Below are 14,095 nucleotides of genomic sequence, written 5' to 3'. Positions count from 1 at the left end.
CAGACATGAAAGCTCAATAGTGATAACTAACTAATTTGATTTGCTCCAAAGTGCCAGATTAGTTTCAGTAAAATGGTTTAAATGAGTACCACTGCACAAATCTGCTCAGTGTAGCACACATGAACTTGTTCTTTCTCATTGCAGGTCACAGTGCTGTTGACATAACCAAGGTAGCAAGAAGACATCGCATGTCTCCATTCCCATTGACATCTATGGACAAGGCCTTCATCACAGTTCTGGAGATGACCCCAGTGCTTGGAACAGAAATCATCAATTACAGAGGTATATAAGTTGGATTCTTTGTGAGCATGAGGGCGATTACTTCCCTATTTTGCAACCTTCTTGCTCTTTTATTAATGATGTGAGATGTCTGCTTTCTCCAGGAGAACCTGCTTTAGGAAATACCAGTAATAGGGGAATTCTTTCAAAGTTAGGACAATGTCAGTTAAACTCAGTGGTGCTCCCTGAAGGAATCTATAACGGAACACTAATGAAAAACATGCATTAATTTTCTTCCTGTTTGTATTATATGCAGCAAACATATACTCAACCTGAATGTGAACTTCTCACTGAACTTCTGTAGATGCCAAGTAGCTCTAAGCTATACTGTGATGGGTTCCCTCTGTTGTTTTATGGTGGAAGATTCTCACTAAAACCCTTTCTAATCTGAGATTAATGATCAAAGCAAAGTGATTATTGATTCCAGATAATTTTTTTCTATGTCTATATCTTTAACAGTTCATCTCAGCCTTTTTCCAGTTCCTAGTTAGCCTACTAGTTATTCCTGAACTTTCCTCCTCTTTTCATAAATACAATTCCTTTTCTATTCTACCACTACATGATCCTTTTCTGAAATTACTTCTTTTAATGTTTGATCTATCAAAACTTTGTAATTAAAGAGTAACTGGTTTTGAAAATATATGGTGAGGTTGTTTTCAAAAGCACCAAACAGTGAGCAAAGTATCAGACTTTGTGACTGTATCTATAGTCATGAATAAGTAGGGATAGATGAAGTGATTTTCTGTCCCTAAAATGAATTAGCAAGGCTCCCCTCATGTTTATTCAGCTAAATTATCCTCCTTCCTGAGATACTGTGTTCATAATGTCTATTAGGTGCCTTCCTAAGCTTCTGTTATTCCTTACATCAAGCCCAGGCACTGTCTGGGAGAATGTTCTCAGGACATAACAAAACCAGGACAGGAAATATGCTGGCAAGTAAACATAAACTAGGTAGGAAAGCAGAAACCTCTTCCAGGGATTCTTCCAGATTGTCCAAAAGTAAGATGGTGAGTGAAGAGATTGAGGAACTACAAACCTCAAAAGGCAAAAACATTTAGGACTGTGTGGGCTACAGACAGCAGAGAAGCACAAATGGCTTCTGAATGGAATATTCTGTCTTCTGGCTTGGAAGCTCAAAGTTTGCATGCTCTTTGCCAAATCTTTGTGCTACCAGAAGCCTCCAAGATGTCTTCATGTTGACATGCTGATTTAGCAGACTGTATGTAATATCACACCTGTGAATTCAGTGACTCCAAGCAGAGTTCAGTGCTTCCCTGAGCCCTGGCAGCAGGATTTCTGAGAAAATGCTCCATATCCTCCATTCAGAGCAGCACCAATACTGGATCAACAAGGAATATGCATAATGTACCCTGCACTTTGATAATGGTGTGCAGATAAGAAGGCACTAAAGCATAAATGTCTGAGCATAACTATTGGGCCTTTTGAGTAGCTGTCAGTTGAATGTCTTCTCTAGGACAGCCCTTTGTGAACAATATGATGAGATGCAGTGTTGGGTACTTTTAGTCCAAATAAATGCTACATAGGCAACCCTGAACTCCTGAAATAAAGGGTGAAAGACTGGCATCTGCCTCCCTGAAAAGTAAGCTCATCATATATTTATTTTGGTATGTTACATACAGTTAAGGTACTGTAGGATTATTGGTCTTCTTTAAATAAAAGAAGTTTTGATTCTAAGTCCAGAACATATGTATTGTTATTCCTGGCACTCTTATTCTTTCAAAAATAATGAACTGAGTCTGCTGAGTTACTCTAATTTTGACCCTCTTCCCTCTCACCCAAAACACAAGTGTTAGTGATGGTAACATTAGTAGGTTCAGAAACAGATTCTTGATTTAATGTTCACATAATTATACCAACAATTCCTTCATATTTTTGCACTATAGTGCAAAATTTTATCGTGCAAATTATTTTTCAAGTAGTATACACTTATTTTAGCACTGTAAGATTTACAAGTATATAGTATGAAATTTCTGGATTGAGCCTATAAGAGACAACCTAAAGAACATGTCTGTGTCTGTGATACTGCAAATTCAACTCTTAATCAACAGATTCAAATTCAAGATGGAAATGCAATTTCAGAAGTTCTTAAATTATCACCATAATGTTGTACAGACAAATATATAGAATTGTTTTGCATGGGGGTGTGTGTGTGTGCATATGCACACACTTTTGTGTTTGATAAAATACATTAATTTTGAAGAATGCAATGAATTAAGAACCAGTTTTACATTAATTCTGCGTTTCTTATTTTTGTTAATATGCATGTAATTTCAGAAAATTGTAAAAATTTAATTCTAGAGCTCTGAAACAGTATTTAGAAAAGCATTATTGTTCTGTGTTTGTTTTCTTTGTGATTTTGTGTTTTGAATTACCACTGAGCTTCTGAAAACTATCTTTCAGGAGCTCAGTTTCTCCCCAAGGAAAGTGAAATGTGCAAAATTCTAGGAGTGCTAATTGCCTAATTAATTTAACCTGATTTAGTTAAAACTAAACATATTTCATAGTATTCATCCTCATAAATAAAGCTGCTGAATGTTATTCTGTACAAATACAATATTCTTGATTAAGTCAAAGGGTGCTATAGTCTCACAGATCTGTCTATTTTCTCCTAACATAAGGGAGAGGGTTATGAAAGTCATTTTTAAAAAGATGACTTTCATGCTGGTGTGTTGCTTAGTGACTGTATAGATCATTTAACCTCTTTAATATTTAAAAAAATTGGACAGTCCTAAAGCATTTTACAGAAGTGTCATAAACCAAAGGCATATGAAGCATATTCTCATCTGCCATCATTGATATCTGGTATGAACCCCTCAATTAGGCTTTTATTCCAAATAAATGCAGTTACCTGAGTATAGCTCTGTGGGAACATAACATTAAGTTTTTAGACAGCATGATTATTATTCTTCTGAAACTAAGAAGATGCAGAAGTTTAATTGATAATAAAATTATAATGCAGAAGCAATCTACCTTTTATGAGCTTAAGCCAGAGAACAGCATATTTATTCATTTAATCCATCACTTCCTAGTACAAGATCTGTCTTAATGCTGTGCCCCAGAGAAATCAAAGTTCTTCACAGAACTGTACCAGGTTCACCACCTAAGCTCAGCAAATACCCACATTTGAAAAGTGACTTTAATGTAATTCTCCATTTTATGTCAGAAAGTTATGGGTATCACAAGGGGCAATTCGATGGCATTAAAATAATTCAGAACATCTTTCTGAATTACAATTAATCCAAATAGGGTCAAACTGTATTTTTAGAATAATTTCTTAAATAAAAGAGAGTACAGAGGTACTCAAGATTGTCCTCTAGTTGCTGACTTGCTTCATTTTAAATGCCTAAGGCTGCTTCAGCAAGTAATTCTTACATTTTTTTTCTTGTAATGAAACTCATTCCCATTACTGGCTAGCCATTTATTCCTTTCAAATATTGCATGGCAGTATGCCAAGAACATCCTGTTCAACTTTGCACTAATTGGTGTGATTTTGCATGCAGACAAGAAGCAAAATGAAGGCACAACATGCCTGCTAAAATTGGAAGTATCACTTTTGTGAGAGATTTTATGCATCTATGAACAAAGAGTGTTTTTACTAGACCTTTGAGAGCTGCCTTTCAGTGCTATAATTTAAATGTCTGTGTCTGCATTCTTTTACTCAGTATAAGCATACAAGCTTTTGCAAGTTTTCTTGTAACTTCTATAATGTCTATCACAGGCACTGATATGCAGGTTTGCACAGATGAATTAATTGCCATTAGAAAAGTGCTTTTCTAGTTGCTTTAACAGGTTTCAACAGCATTTTCATGGCAATACTTATTTCAGCAGTGCAGCATGATTAGTAACTTCAGGCTGAAAGTTGATACATATGGATGTGAGCACAATGATGTTATAGTTACAATAATTAATTGCTAACTAAATCATTTTGTGTTAATAAGTAAAATATAATCTTCATTATAATACCACTTCACTGGAGCTGAACGTTTTCAAATAGAGTAGGTGCACTTTTTAACAAAATCTATCCATTTAGTGTGCAGCACTAGCTCTTGTGCCTTCCTGGTGAATCCAGAACCATGCAGATTTTCCTGTCCATAAAATAAGAAACACACTTCATGCACCTCTCAAAGATCATAATGTCTAAAGCAGATATCCATGCAAATTCTCCTGGCAGAAATAATCATGCATCCTCTCACTCCATCATACTTTCAGCTGGATATTGCCTTCCAGTGCCACAGTGCATCCTAGGAGGTGGCCTCTATTGTGAGCAGGGCTTCCCTTCTTCCACTTAGACATACTGGAATCTAGCCAGTCTCAGTAGTTCTGACCCATGTGTCCCTTCCCAGTACATCTAATCACACATGTAATAAATCTGCTTTCTCTCTCACACTATATCGAGGGGCAGGTTACATATTTTCCACTCTGTTCCATATCATACTAAAAATTAAAGCTCTTGCTGGTGCCATAAAAGTACCAGCCACTTGACTGAGGGTGAAGTAATTGGTATCAGTCTCTAAAGGGAGGCTGAGCCAAATTGCAGCTCATCAGTCATAGTTGCTAAGTGAAGAGAAAGAGTATGTTTGAAACAGCTATTAAAATATTTATAACTATAACAGTGTAAATTTATATAAATAATTTTGACACTTATGTGCACTCACCCTCCATTAAGCAGAAATCCTCTCAGCAATTAGGTGAAGCTAATCCATTGCAAAACTTCTTTGTCAATTTATGAAAACTGGTCCATCGTTATTGTTCTCAATTCATCACACTTTTTGTGCACAAGATTCACTTTAGAAATGTCATTTTACAATTTTTTAAAAAGAAATGTAATAAAAGTTCCAGTAAAGGAAAATAAAGAAAATGCTTATATTCAAGAGATCTTAGGGGAAAAACTTGTCCTGAAGAAACTTATACTTGCTTTTCTGTCTGGTCCTTCATCAGAGTTATCACATTTGGGTTTGGATACTTGGCAAATCTACTGTCAGCAATTTCACCATAACTAGGAGCACAGACTTAAACAAATCCTTTATCATTACTCTCAGACTCCAGTCTTTTTTCCTGTTTGTAGAGTCAAAAATTAAAAGCTTGAGAGCTCTATATGTTCCTTACAAATACATTTCACCTATTGGAGGGTACAGCTGTTAACTTTGTTTCCCCCTTTCACTCACTCTAATGACACAGAGCATGATCTTTTCTCTTTTTTCTAGATGGAATGGGGAGAGTCCTTGCTCAAGATGTGTATGCAAAAGATAATCTGCCACCATTTCCAGCATCAGTAAAAGATGGCTACGCTGTCAGAGGTAAACACTCACTTTGTGGACATCAAGTATAGTGTCTGCTGCTTTATAACATGTTAATTCACCTGTTTTGGATCCAGCAGGGGTTGTTTTGGTTTAGATTTGATCCAGATCATTGCTGAGGTCACATTTACATGAAGTGCACTGTCTTGAAGGAAAGCCATAAAGCTGAATTGAGATCCTTTAAGTGGATACATGTGTACACAAGCAAATGTACATCCATGTGTGCTCCTAGATGTGCACCTCTGTTGCTCCTGCATTTCTTGGAAACATTTAAAACTCAGAACAATGATAGAACATCTGTTTATGAATTATAGATTCATCTTATAGTCCTCTGTTGTAGAGGATGAGGATTTTCTTACATATCTATTACTTTGTCGAACTGTTACAGATAATGATTACATCAGGGAATTTTTAAAAAATTTAGCACAACATTCTCTTATGGAGACACCTCAAAAGAAGGGGTTCTTACTTTAAAAATACTGCAGCTGCCACATATAAATAAAATCAGTTGTATGCCCTTACTCAATTTATACAGCAAAGATGATTTCACAAGAGATCTGAATTCACACTCTGCTTTGCCACTAGGTGCTGCATCATTTTGAGCCAGTTGCTTTTCTGTGCACCAGTTTTTTCACTGTGTAAAGTAAGAATAATGATGCTCACCTAATATGTCTATGAAGGAAATTTAAAATATACCGAATTGACCATTATACTAGTAGTGATTTAATTGTGGTAGTGGTTGAATCATCATAACACCATGTTGAAATTTGTACACAATAGCCAGTTTTCTTCTATGGACATTAAAATATCTTTTTTTGTTACTGGCAGCTGAAACCATGAAAAGCAACTGCCCATGAAATAGACTGTTTGCAGACCCAGGCAACAGACCTAATCCAGTAGTTTCCCCATACATTTGATATAAAAATAAAATTTCAGGTCCACAAGATGAGTGTGTGTGAGAGACAGGCAGACCAAAATGACTAAGTGATAGCAGGAAGGGAGTGCATATGTAGCCAGAGAAATACAGGTAATGTAACACTGAGAAAAGCTGAGAGAGTGAGCTTTGAGTAGAATGCTGAGTGACAAGGGCTTGGGATCAAGCCAATGCTGTCTTGCAGCCTGATTGCTGCAGGGTAAGGCAAAGCACGAGTACAGTCTCAGTAAACATGCAGAATGAGCAGAGTGATCATGAACACCATTTCCAGCAACTTCTGTGATAACCAACTCACAAGCCCTAATTTTGGTGGTGGATTCAAGCAGACTGACACTGAGGTATTTGAATGCATCCAGAGAAGGACACTAAAGCTGATGAAAGGGCTGGAAGGAATGTCCTGCGAGGAGGGCTGAGGACTTTGGGTTTGTCTTGTTTGAAGAAAAGTGTGTTGAGAGGTGACCTCATGGCTCTCTAGAGCTCCCTGTGGAGGAGAAGGGCACAGGGTGCCCAGTGACGTTATGTGTGGGAATGGTTCAAAGCTGTGCCAGGGAAGGTTTAGCTTTGACATTAGAAAATATTGCTTTACCAAGAGGGTGGGCAGACACTGGAACAGACTTCCTTGAGAGTGGGTTGATGCCCCAAGCTGTCTGTGCGTCAAAGGCATTTGGACAATGCCTTTAATAATTTGCTTTGCATTTTGGTTAGCCCTGAATTGATCAGGCAGTTCTGTTCTATTCTATACTGTTTTGTTCTATTCCTGTGAACCTGTTATCTTAGGATATGAAAAAAAAAAAAAAGTGCTTTTAGGCAGGCATAATATTGACTACATTAATGGATACTTCATACAGAAAAGTATACAGTGGCATAACATGTCTGGCCAAACCACTGTCCTTTTCTCATTTTATATCAGTTGTGCATTATCTATAAACTTTGTCTCTGTAGTGTTATTAGTGGGGGAATAAAACTAATTCAGTAGCATTTTATCAGGTTTAAAATATTTCAGTTATTAGGGATTTCTTTCTTTCTCTTCTTTTTGCTGAAATATCCAAACGCATTTTTTTTCAGTGAAGGTCTAACAACTGTTTTAGTATTACATGCATTATTCAAGAATATCTAGTTGAAGAGTCCTTTTCTACTTTTTTATTTTAGAATTCTCTCTAAAATAAAAAAGATTAGTCTCATAGATTAGTCTGTTTGATAAGCTTTTAAAGCTAAGTTATTTATTAGTCTTCAAACATGACTAAGTACCATAGATAATGATCTGCAAAGCTGCAGCCAATGCTCAAGTACAAATGTGATAAATCATAGACTGATTGGACATCCTTCCTGAAAGCAATTCCTCTCAATACAAGGTTACCTAGGTGTATACTCAGGGCTCCTGAAGTCAAACACAAGTTATTAAGATAAAGGTTGTCACTGATTAGATTTCATCTCTAGGAAATCAACTTTTGGCAGCTACAGATTTAAAATGAATAATAATGCAGATTTAAATGTGATAATTTGAGCCTAGTTTGTTTGAGCACTCTTGGCAGCATGACTGCTGTGCTTGGAAGGCAGAGTTGCTTGTGCTTCACACAGGCTTTGCACCATGGTAAAGCCTAGGATATCACTAATGCAACTTGCTGAAAGACCTTTGAGACAAGCAGGAGCTTGAAGTCATTAGTAATCATGCCTTTGTCCCTGTAAAAATGCAGATTTGCTAAATTGGAAATCCTGAAGACTTGTTAAATCACTGATCTCTGACTCCTAATTTTCAGTTTTGCAGTACTGTCATGAACACCCTTAAATCTTTGTTATTAATGTAATACCTCCTAGTTTTCATTTACATGACCTCATACTGCCCAGAAATTTTCAGTTAAAAATACTCTGTTGTCTAGAACCTGTTTTTCAAAATAATAAACACACTTCAAATGGACCTAAAAGGTAAAACATTTGCAGAACTTCTATAACTTTAATCATGCTAACACTGAAGAACTGAACATCAGATCATCTTTGCTCTTTTCCTGTTCTTAATTTATAATGCCATAATTTGTTTTGGTTCAGTGTTTACCATTTGTGTTGTCCCTCTTATCAGCTGCTGATGGCCCAGGAGATCGATTCATCATAGGGGAATCCCAGGCTGGTGAGCAGGTGAGCACAATTTCTTTTCTCTTTTTTTAATGTATTTTTCTTCTGTAAGGTTTTGCTTTGTACTTTTACAAGCCTTGCTAGTACTCCAAAATTCAATAGTCTTGGATGTGGTGTGAAGTAGGGCACAGCTGTACTGACCCTCCTGCTATGTGCCTTGGGACATGATTTCAAAAAGTGAGGTAGTACAGTTACATAAGGAACTAACAAGGATATCCCAAAATACTTCAGAGCATTGTGCTGACATGTCTGATAGGAGTGCATACAGTAACGTTCTGCCCTGGTACAATGTTTGAGGACATGAGATTTCTAGTGGTGCAACAATTCATAAGCAGAGAAAAGAATGATTTAACTCCCTCTTGCTGACAGATTTTTAAAGGATGCCAGCCCAATAACTGTTTTGATAAGAGGCTTCTGTTTTTCACCCTGATACCTGCAAAATGAAGCATATAAAATTTTTATTAAGCTTTTATGGATAGGTAGTGATTAGTACAACCTTGAGGAAGCCTGGCAACTGCCTGATTTGAGGCTGGCTTTTGAGAAGAATGTTTGTGCACCTTAGCAGATACATGGATTGATTTTAAAAGCAAGTTGAGGCATGACCTATTTGTGACCTGCTGTGCTCTATAAATATTCATGAATAGATGCATTTCGTGATTTGCTCTCAAATTCCAGAGCATATTTCATGGAATTTCTGCACTAATACTAGGGTAATGGGAAAAGAAATCAGTTATGTTCAACTACTGTTACTCTGTTCATTTAATCATACCTGGCAGCTGTGTTCAGGAAAACATGAGTTAGTCCAAAATGTTTCTCCAGCTCTTTCAAGTCCTGGTTTATAATTCTGTGTATTGTATGTGAAATAATGGAGAAAGGGATAAGTAACAGGCAAAACAAGGAATTGAGCAGTTTTAATGAGGATTTCATAGTGTGTTCATTTTGACTGCTAAATAAAAAATCCAAGTAAAATTGACATATTTCAAAAGTTCTATCAGATTTTGGAAGTATTACCAATCACAGGATTATTGAATTTTTTTAAAAATTTACTTGAACTGTCTCTGAATGTGTAATAGAAATTTAATTTGGCTAATCATGATAGATAGGAAGAACTGTAAAAATTTTTTTTGTTTAGATCCCTCCATCATCATGAATTCTACTTTGTTATAATAGACACCTTCTCAGTACCAATATTCCTGTGAACTTAGATCAATGGATCTGTTGTACAAAATATGTAAAATTACTTTAAATTCTAGAAAAACAAAAGTGAATTACTTCAGCAGTTTTTTAACTTGCCTTATGTTTTTAGCCCTCCTGACTGCATTTTCAAGCATTGCTCCAGAATCCAAAAGACTTGACAACTATTTTTACAACCGTTTTTACGATCACTATAAAATAGCCAAGAACCAGCAGAGCAACCCACTGAATTATCACTCCTATCACTATTCCCCTGTCATCAATATTATCATTTTGCTAGTTAAATATCACAGCACAGTGTTGCTTAAAAGCAGTACTGTTGAAGCTCTCTGTAATGGGGAGTACTTCCCATTAGGGGTCTGAAGCATTTCAGTGTCCTAATCAGTTCAGCAGGTTTGTACAAAAGACAAAAGGGCAAATGGAAGCTGCTTCCCTCCTACGAAGTTCAAGAGCTCACAAATGTCTCTACACAGGGGCATTCTGTCCTCCCAGATTACAGGGAATAGGAAGGCTCTCTGGCAAGGAGCAAAAGTTGAGTGGAAGCAGGCATGCAGAGAGAGACTATTTCTGAAAAACCAGTGGCAAGTTAGAAAAACAAGGCTGTTGACCTCAGAATAATTGGTCAAAGTTTTTTTCTGGGGCAAACACATCTTCAGGTTCATCTCCTTCCCAAGAAATTATTTATAGCCTTGGAAGGCTCCTCAGTCTCATTTCACCCTTCAGTCACTCTCAGCAGCAACTTTCTGATTTTCATGTTACAGACCAATTAACAGAATGATTCACAGCAGGGAGTTCAAAATAGATTTAGGTTTGGCTCCTCCTGTAGGGAAAAAGGTTACATAAAAGCTAGTAGCAAGGAAGAAGATGGACTGAGAATTGCAGGGAGGCCATATAGTCAAGTTGGACATTTCTGTATCAATTTTTAATTCGTGTATTTTCTGATTTCCATCTCCAGATGGTCATGTTAGTGTTAACCCTTTTTTTATTGTGTGTCAGGGAAAGCTGTCAGACATTACCCTGCTTTGGGAAGGGTTTTTGATTACTGGTCACAAATCATCCACAATGGTCTGTGTGTGAAACACTCAACCATAAGAAAAATGGTTTTCCTTCTGTAGCCTTACATAAACCATAACGCTTCCTGCAAGACTTTGTAAAGCTGTAAGAGGCACTATGACTAACCAGCTACAATATAGGATGAAAAGCAGGCATTTCCCACTATTCCATTAACTTGTGCCTTTTCACAGAAAGGAGCATGGGTGATTTTAAATAACACAGAGACGTGTGCATGAGAAAATTTCTGAGATAGGGGTTGTGCTCAGTAGATTATTTCTAAAATTGAGTAGATTATCAGTAATGAAGGCAAAGGACAAAAACCAGTGTTGCCCCATTGCAGGTAAAAGTGAGATTTCAAAGGCTTTTAGGAGAGCTGTGACATTTTGGCACATTAATACGTTTTCTGAGAAGCAATCATTTCTTTATCTTCATAGTCTCTATCACAGAGGAACACAGCCCTGGAGATTCACAAATAAATCTGATGGTTGACTTTTGTTCATAAAGTTAATCTGATCAAATTCTCAGCAGACAAAAAGGAAATTAAATATATGAGCAACATAACCAGTTCTAAAAGCAATTGTATCATGAATTTGTTTAAATGTATCACATCATGGCATCTCAAAAAATTAACTCATCCAACAATAAACTCCAAACCATGGTTAGTTACAGCACATTTTATCACCATAGGCTCTGATTTGTGGCAGTAGAAGACATTTTGTGTTCTTTATAGTGCTTTTTAAATGTGAGAAATTTTTTATGCAATATATTTTTCCTCTGAAATTTGTCATTTAAGCCAGCAATACTTAGAAAGTTCAAAACAATATTACTTATTTGTAATGTACCTTCAGATTATATCCATAGTGGTATGCAAAATACATCCAAGGCATAAGCCTTTTCTTTTCATAAAAATCTAAATTACACACTAGATAGCATTATTTTCCCTTTTAAGAAGCTGTAGTATAAATGGCAGTATCTCTGCTATCCATCCACAACTCTTTGAATAGTCTGTGGTGAGGAAAAAATGCCATTTTCTTAAAAGTGTTTTTTAATGGCATCTGGTTTAGATACCTACATTAGGATAGCATGAACCTTACCCTAAAAATGCACTAACTGTGACATATGGCAAGTGTGGGTTTTACTGATGTTCTTCTCCAAAGATATTAGATTTTCATTACCTGTAGAAAAGGGTCAAGATTCAATCAGTTCTAGGCTCAGCTGTTTCATGCAATATGAAGGTCACTGTGATACTGTGGTAAGCCAGATAAAAACTATCCCCAGCCTTTTCCTAGGGCTTATGTCCTGAATGTGTGAAATGCACACACTTCTAAGTAAAACTCCCCTTTAGAGGTTATGGCAGTGCTGAAGTTGAGTAGAAGGATGGGCAAGGCAAACAGCTTTTTGCAGCTGAAGTGCTGACCACTGCTCTAGAGTTTGGTCATGTCTATCAGCCTCCTGACAAAAGTCATGGAGTAAATTCCTGCTGGCAGGAGCAGGTAACAGTGCTGGGCAGTACTGCCTCAACCTGTGGGATGCTGCCAAATGTGTGCTACTCGCAGTTTGAGAAGTCCTGGGTGTGTTCCAGAGCTGCATATGGAATATGGAGTCAATCTGCACATGAGTTACACGTGTGACACCTACAGAACGTGCTGCTCTGATCACAGCTGCATAGATCGGTGTGTAGCACATGGTCACTTATGACAGTGAAACCTAAGTAAGCCAGGCTTACTGCAGTGCTGTAGGAAGCCAGCAGCGAAATCTCAGTCATCATATCAGCTTCTTTTAGTTTCATTCTTTTAGGATTTTTTTTAGTTATTTATTTCATTGATAGTTATGGTCAAATTACAGTTTTAGCCTGGATTTTGACCAACATTTATTAAAATAGTCTGCCTGGTGAGAAGTGTTATTAAAACCATATCATTTATTTTATCATGTTGCTCTCATATCTTTCTATCCTTTGTATTGCCTCTGCTGAAACTTTCTAGTATCCTGTGACTTTATAGAATTGTAGAGTATTATCAATTTTAGGCTATTCTAAAGTGACCCTCACAAATATAGATATTCTCTGTGAGCTAGTATTGAGCTGTCTCAGTGTTAGGAACTCTGCTTAAAAATTAAGTAGTTGGTTACATTACTATTATATGTTGGTTCTTCTTATATAGTGTGATGGTGAAACAGAACAAAAATCCAGCCAAAGCAAAGCAATTTCAGCCCTGGTGACCAGAGTACTCTGCAGAAATATTTATGTACTGAGGACTGCTAGATTTTTGTTCATGGAAGTTTCCAGAAGATCACCATCTTAACAGTTAAATTTCTAACCCAGTTATTTTTCTGTGCCAGGTATTTTTCTGAGTATCAGTATATTGCTGCTTCTGCAAGTTGTTTCATGTGATAGAAATATAAGGAATAAAAACTGAAGCTGCCTAATAAGTGGCCACAAAAATAAAGCCAGGTGTGAATTGGAGTTTATTGTACCTGATGATATTGCTCAGTATATAAGAGTCATGGTGCAAATAAGCATAGTCTTCAGATAGATTAGTTGCATAAAGTTCCAGTGCTTTGATTTTTTTTTTTCCCAAAAGTAGATTAATTTCTGGGTTTTTTTATTTTTCAGCCAACTCAGACTGTGATGCCTGGTCAGGTAATGCGTGTTACAACTGGTGCTCCAATTCCATGTGGTGCTGATGCAGTGGTGCAAGTGGAAGATACAGAGCTCATCAGGGAATCAGATGATGTGAGTCACAAGTTAGAAAACTCATTTTTCTCTTGTGTGCAGCAGTAAATGGCAGATGACACAATCCTGTAAATATGAAAGACAGTCATACAGAGAAGCTGTTCAGTAATCTCAGAAGTTTGAGGGGGTTTCATCAGTTCCTAGTGGCAATTCTCGCTTTTTCAGGCTGTGATAACAGTGCTACAGACCTTCCTGTTCTGACTGATTTTTCATCAAAATTGTTGAATGCTTACTCTAAAATGTTGGGAGTATGATTTGAGTGAAAGGCAAATGCCTCCTGGAAATCCATGCCTACAGTCCAATTCAAATGCCTACTGTACTCACATTTTAAAATAAAGGCTAGTGGAAATCTCACCAATAAGAAGGGGGAGATGTGTTCTTAAATTACATGTTGACCTCAAAATAATACATTGAATTACTGCTGATGTAATTAAAGCTGAATATGATTTTCTGTGGGGA

The 14,095-nt window shown here is 36.8% G+C and overlaps 1 protein-coding gene across 21 annotated transcripts in view; it reads left to right on the top strand.

Moving 5' to 3' along the window:
* Nucleotides 1–14,095, top strand: part of GPHN (gephyrin) — a 272,258-nt gene that overhangs the window by 224,103 nt on the left and 34,060 nt on the right. For all 21 annotated transcript variants that reach the window (XM_079309649.1, XM_079309645.1, XM_079309647.1 and 18 more), the window contains 4 exons: nucleotides 145–282; nucleotides 5,505–5,597; nucleotides 8,606–8,661; nucleotides 13,517–13,636. In XM_079309649.1, coding sequence (XP_079165775.1) covers nucleotides 145–282; nucleotides 5,505–5,597; nucleotides 8,606–8,661; nucleotides 13,517–13,636 — 407 coding nt within the window. The remainder of the gene's footprint in view (nucleotides 1–144; nucleotides 283–5,504; nucleotides 5,598–8,605; nucleotides 8,662–13,516; nucleotides 13,637–14,095) is intronic.

Source organism: Erithacus rubecula (assembly GCF_903797595.1).
Source record: "Erithacus rubecula genome assembly, chromosome: 6".
NCBI classification, from domain to species: domain Eukaryota; kingdom Metazoa; phylum Chordata; class Aves; order Passeriformes; family Muscicapidae; genus Erithacus; species Erithacus rubecula.
Note: the sequence above shows the minus strand (reverse complement) of the source record. Positions and strands in the feature narration are given on the sequence as shown.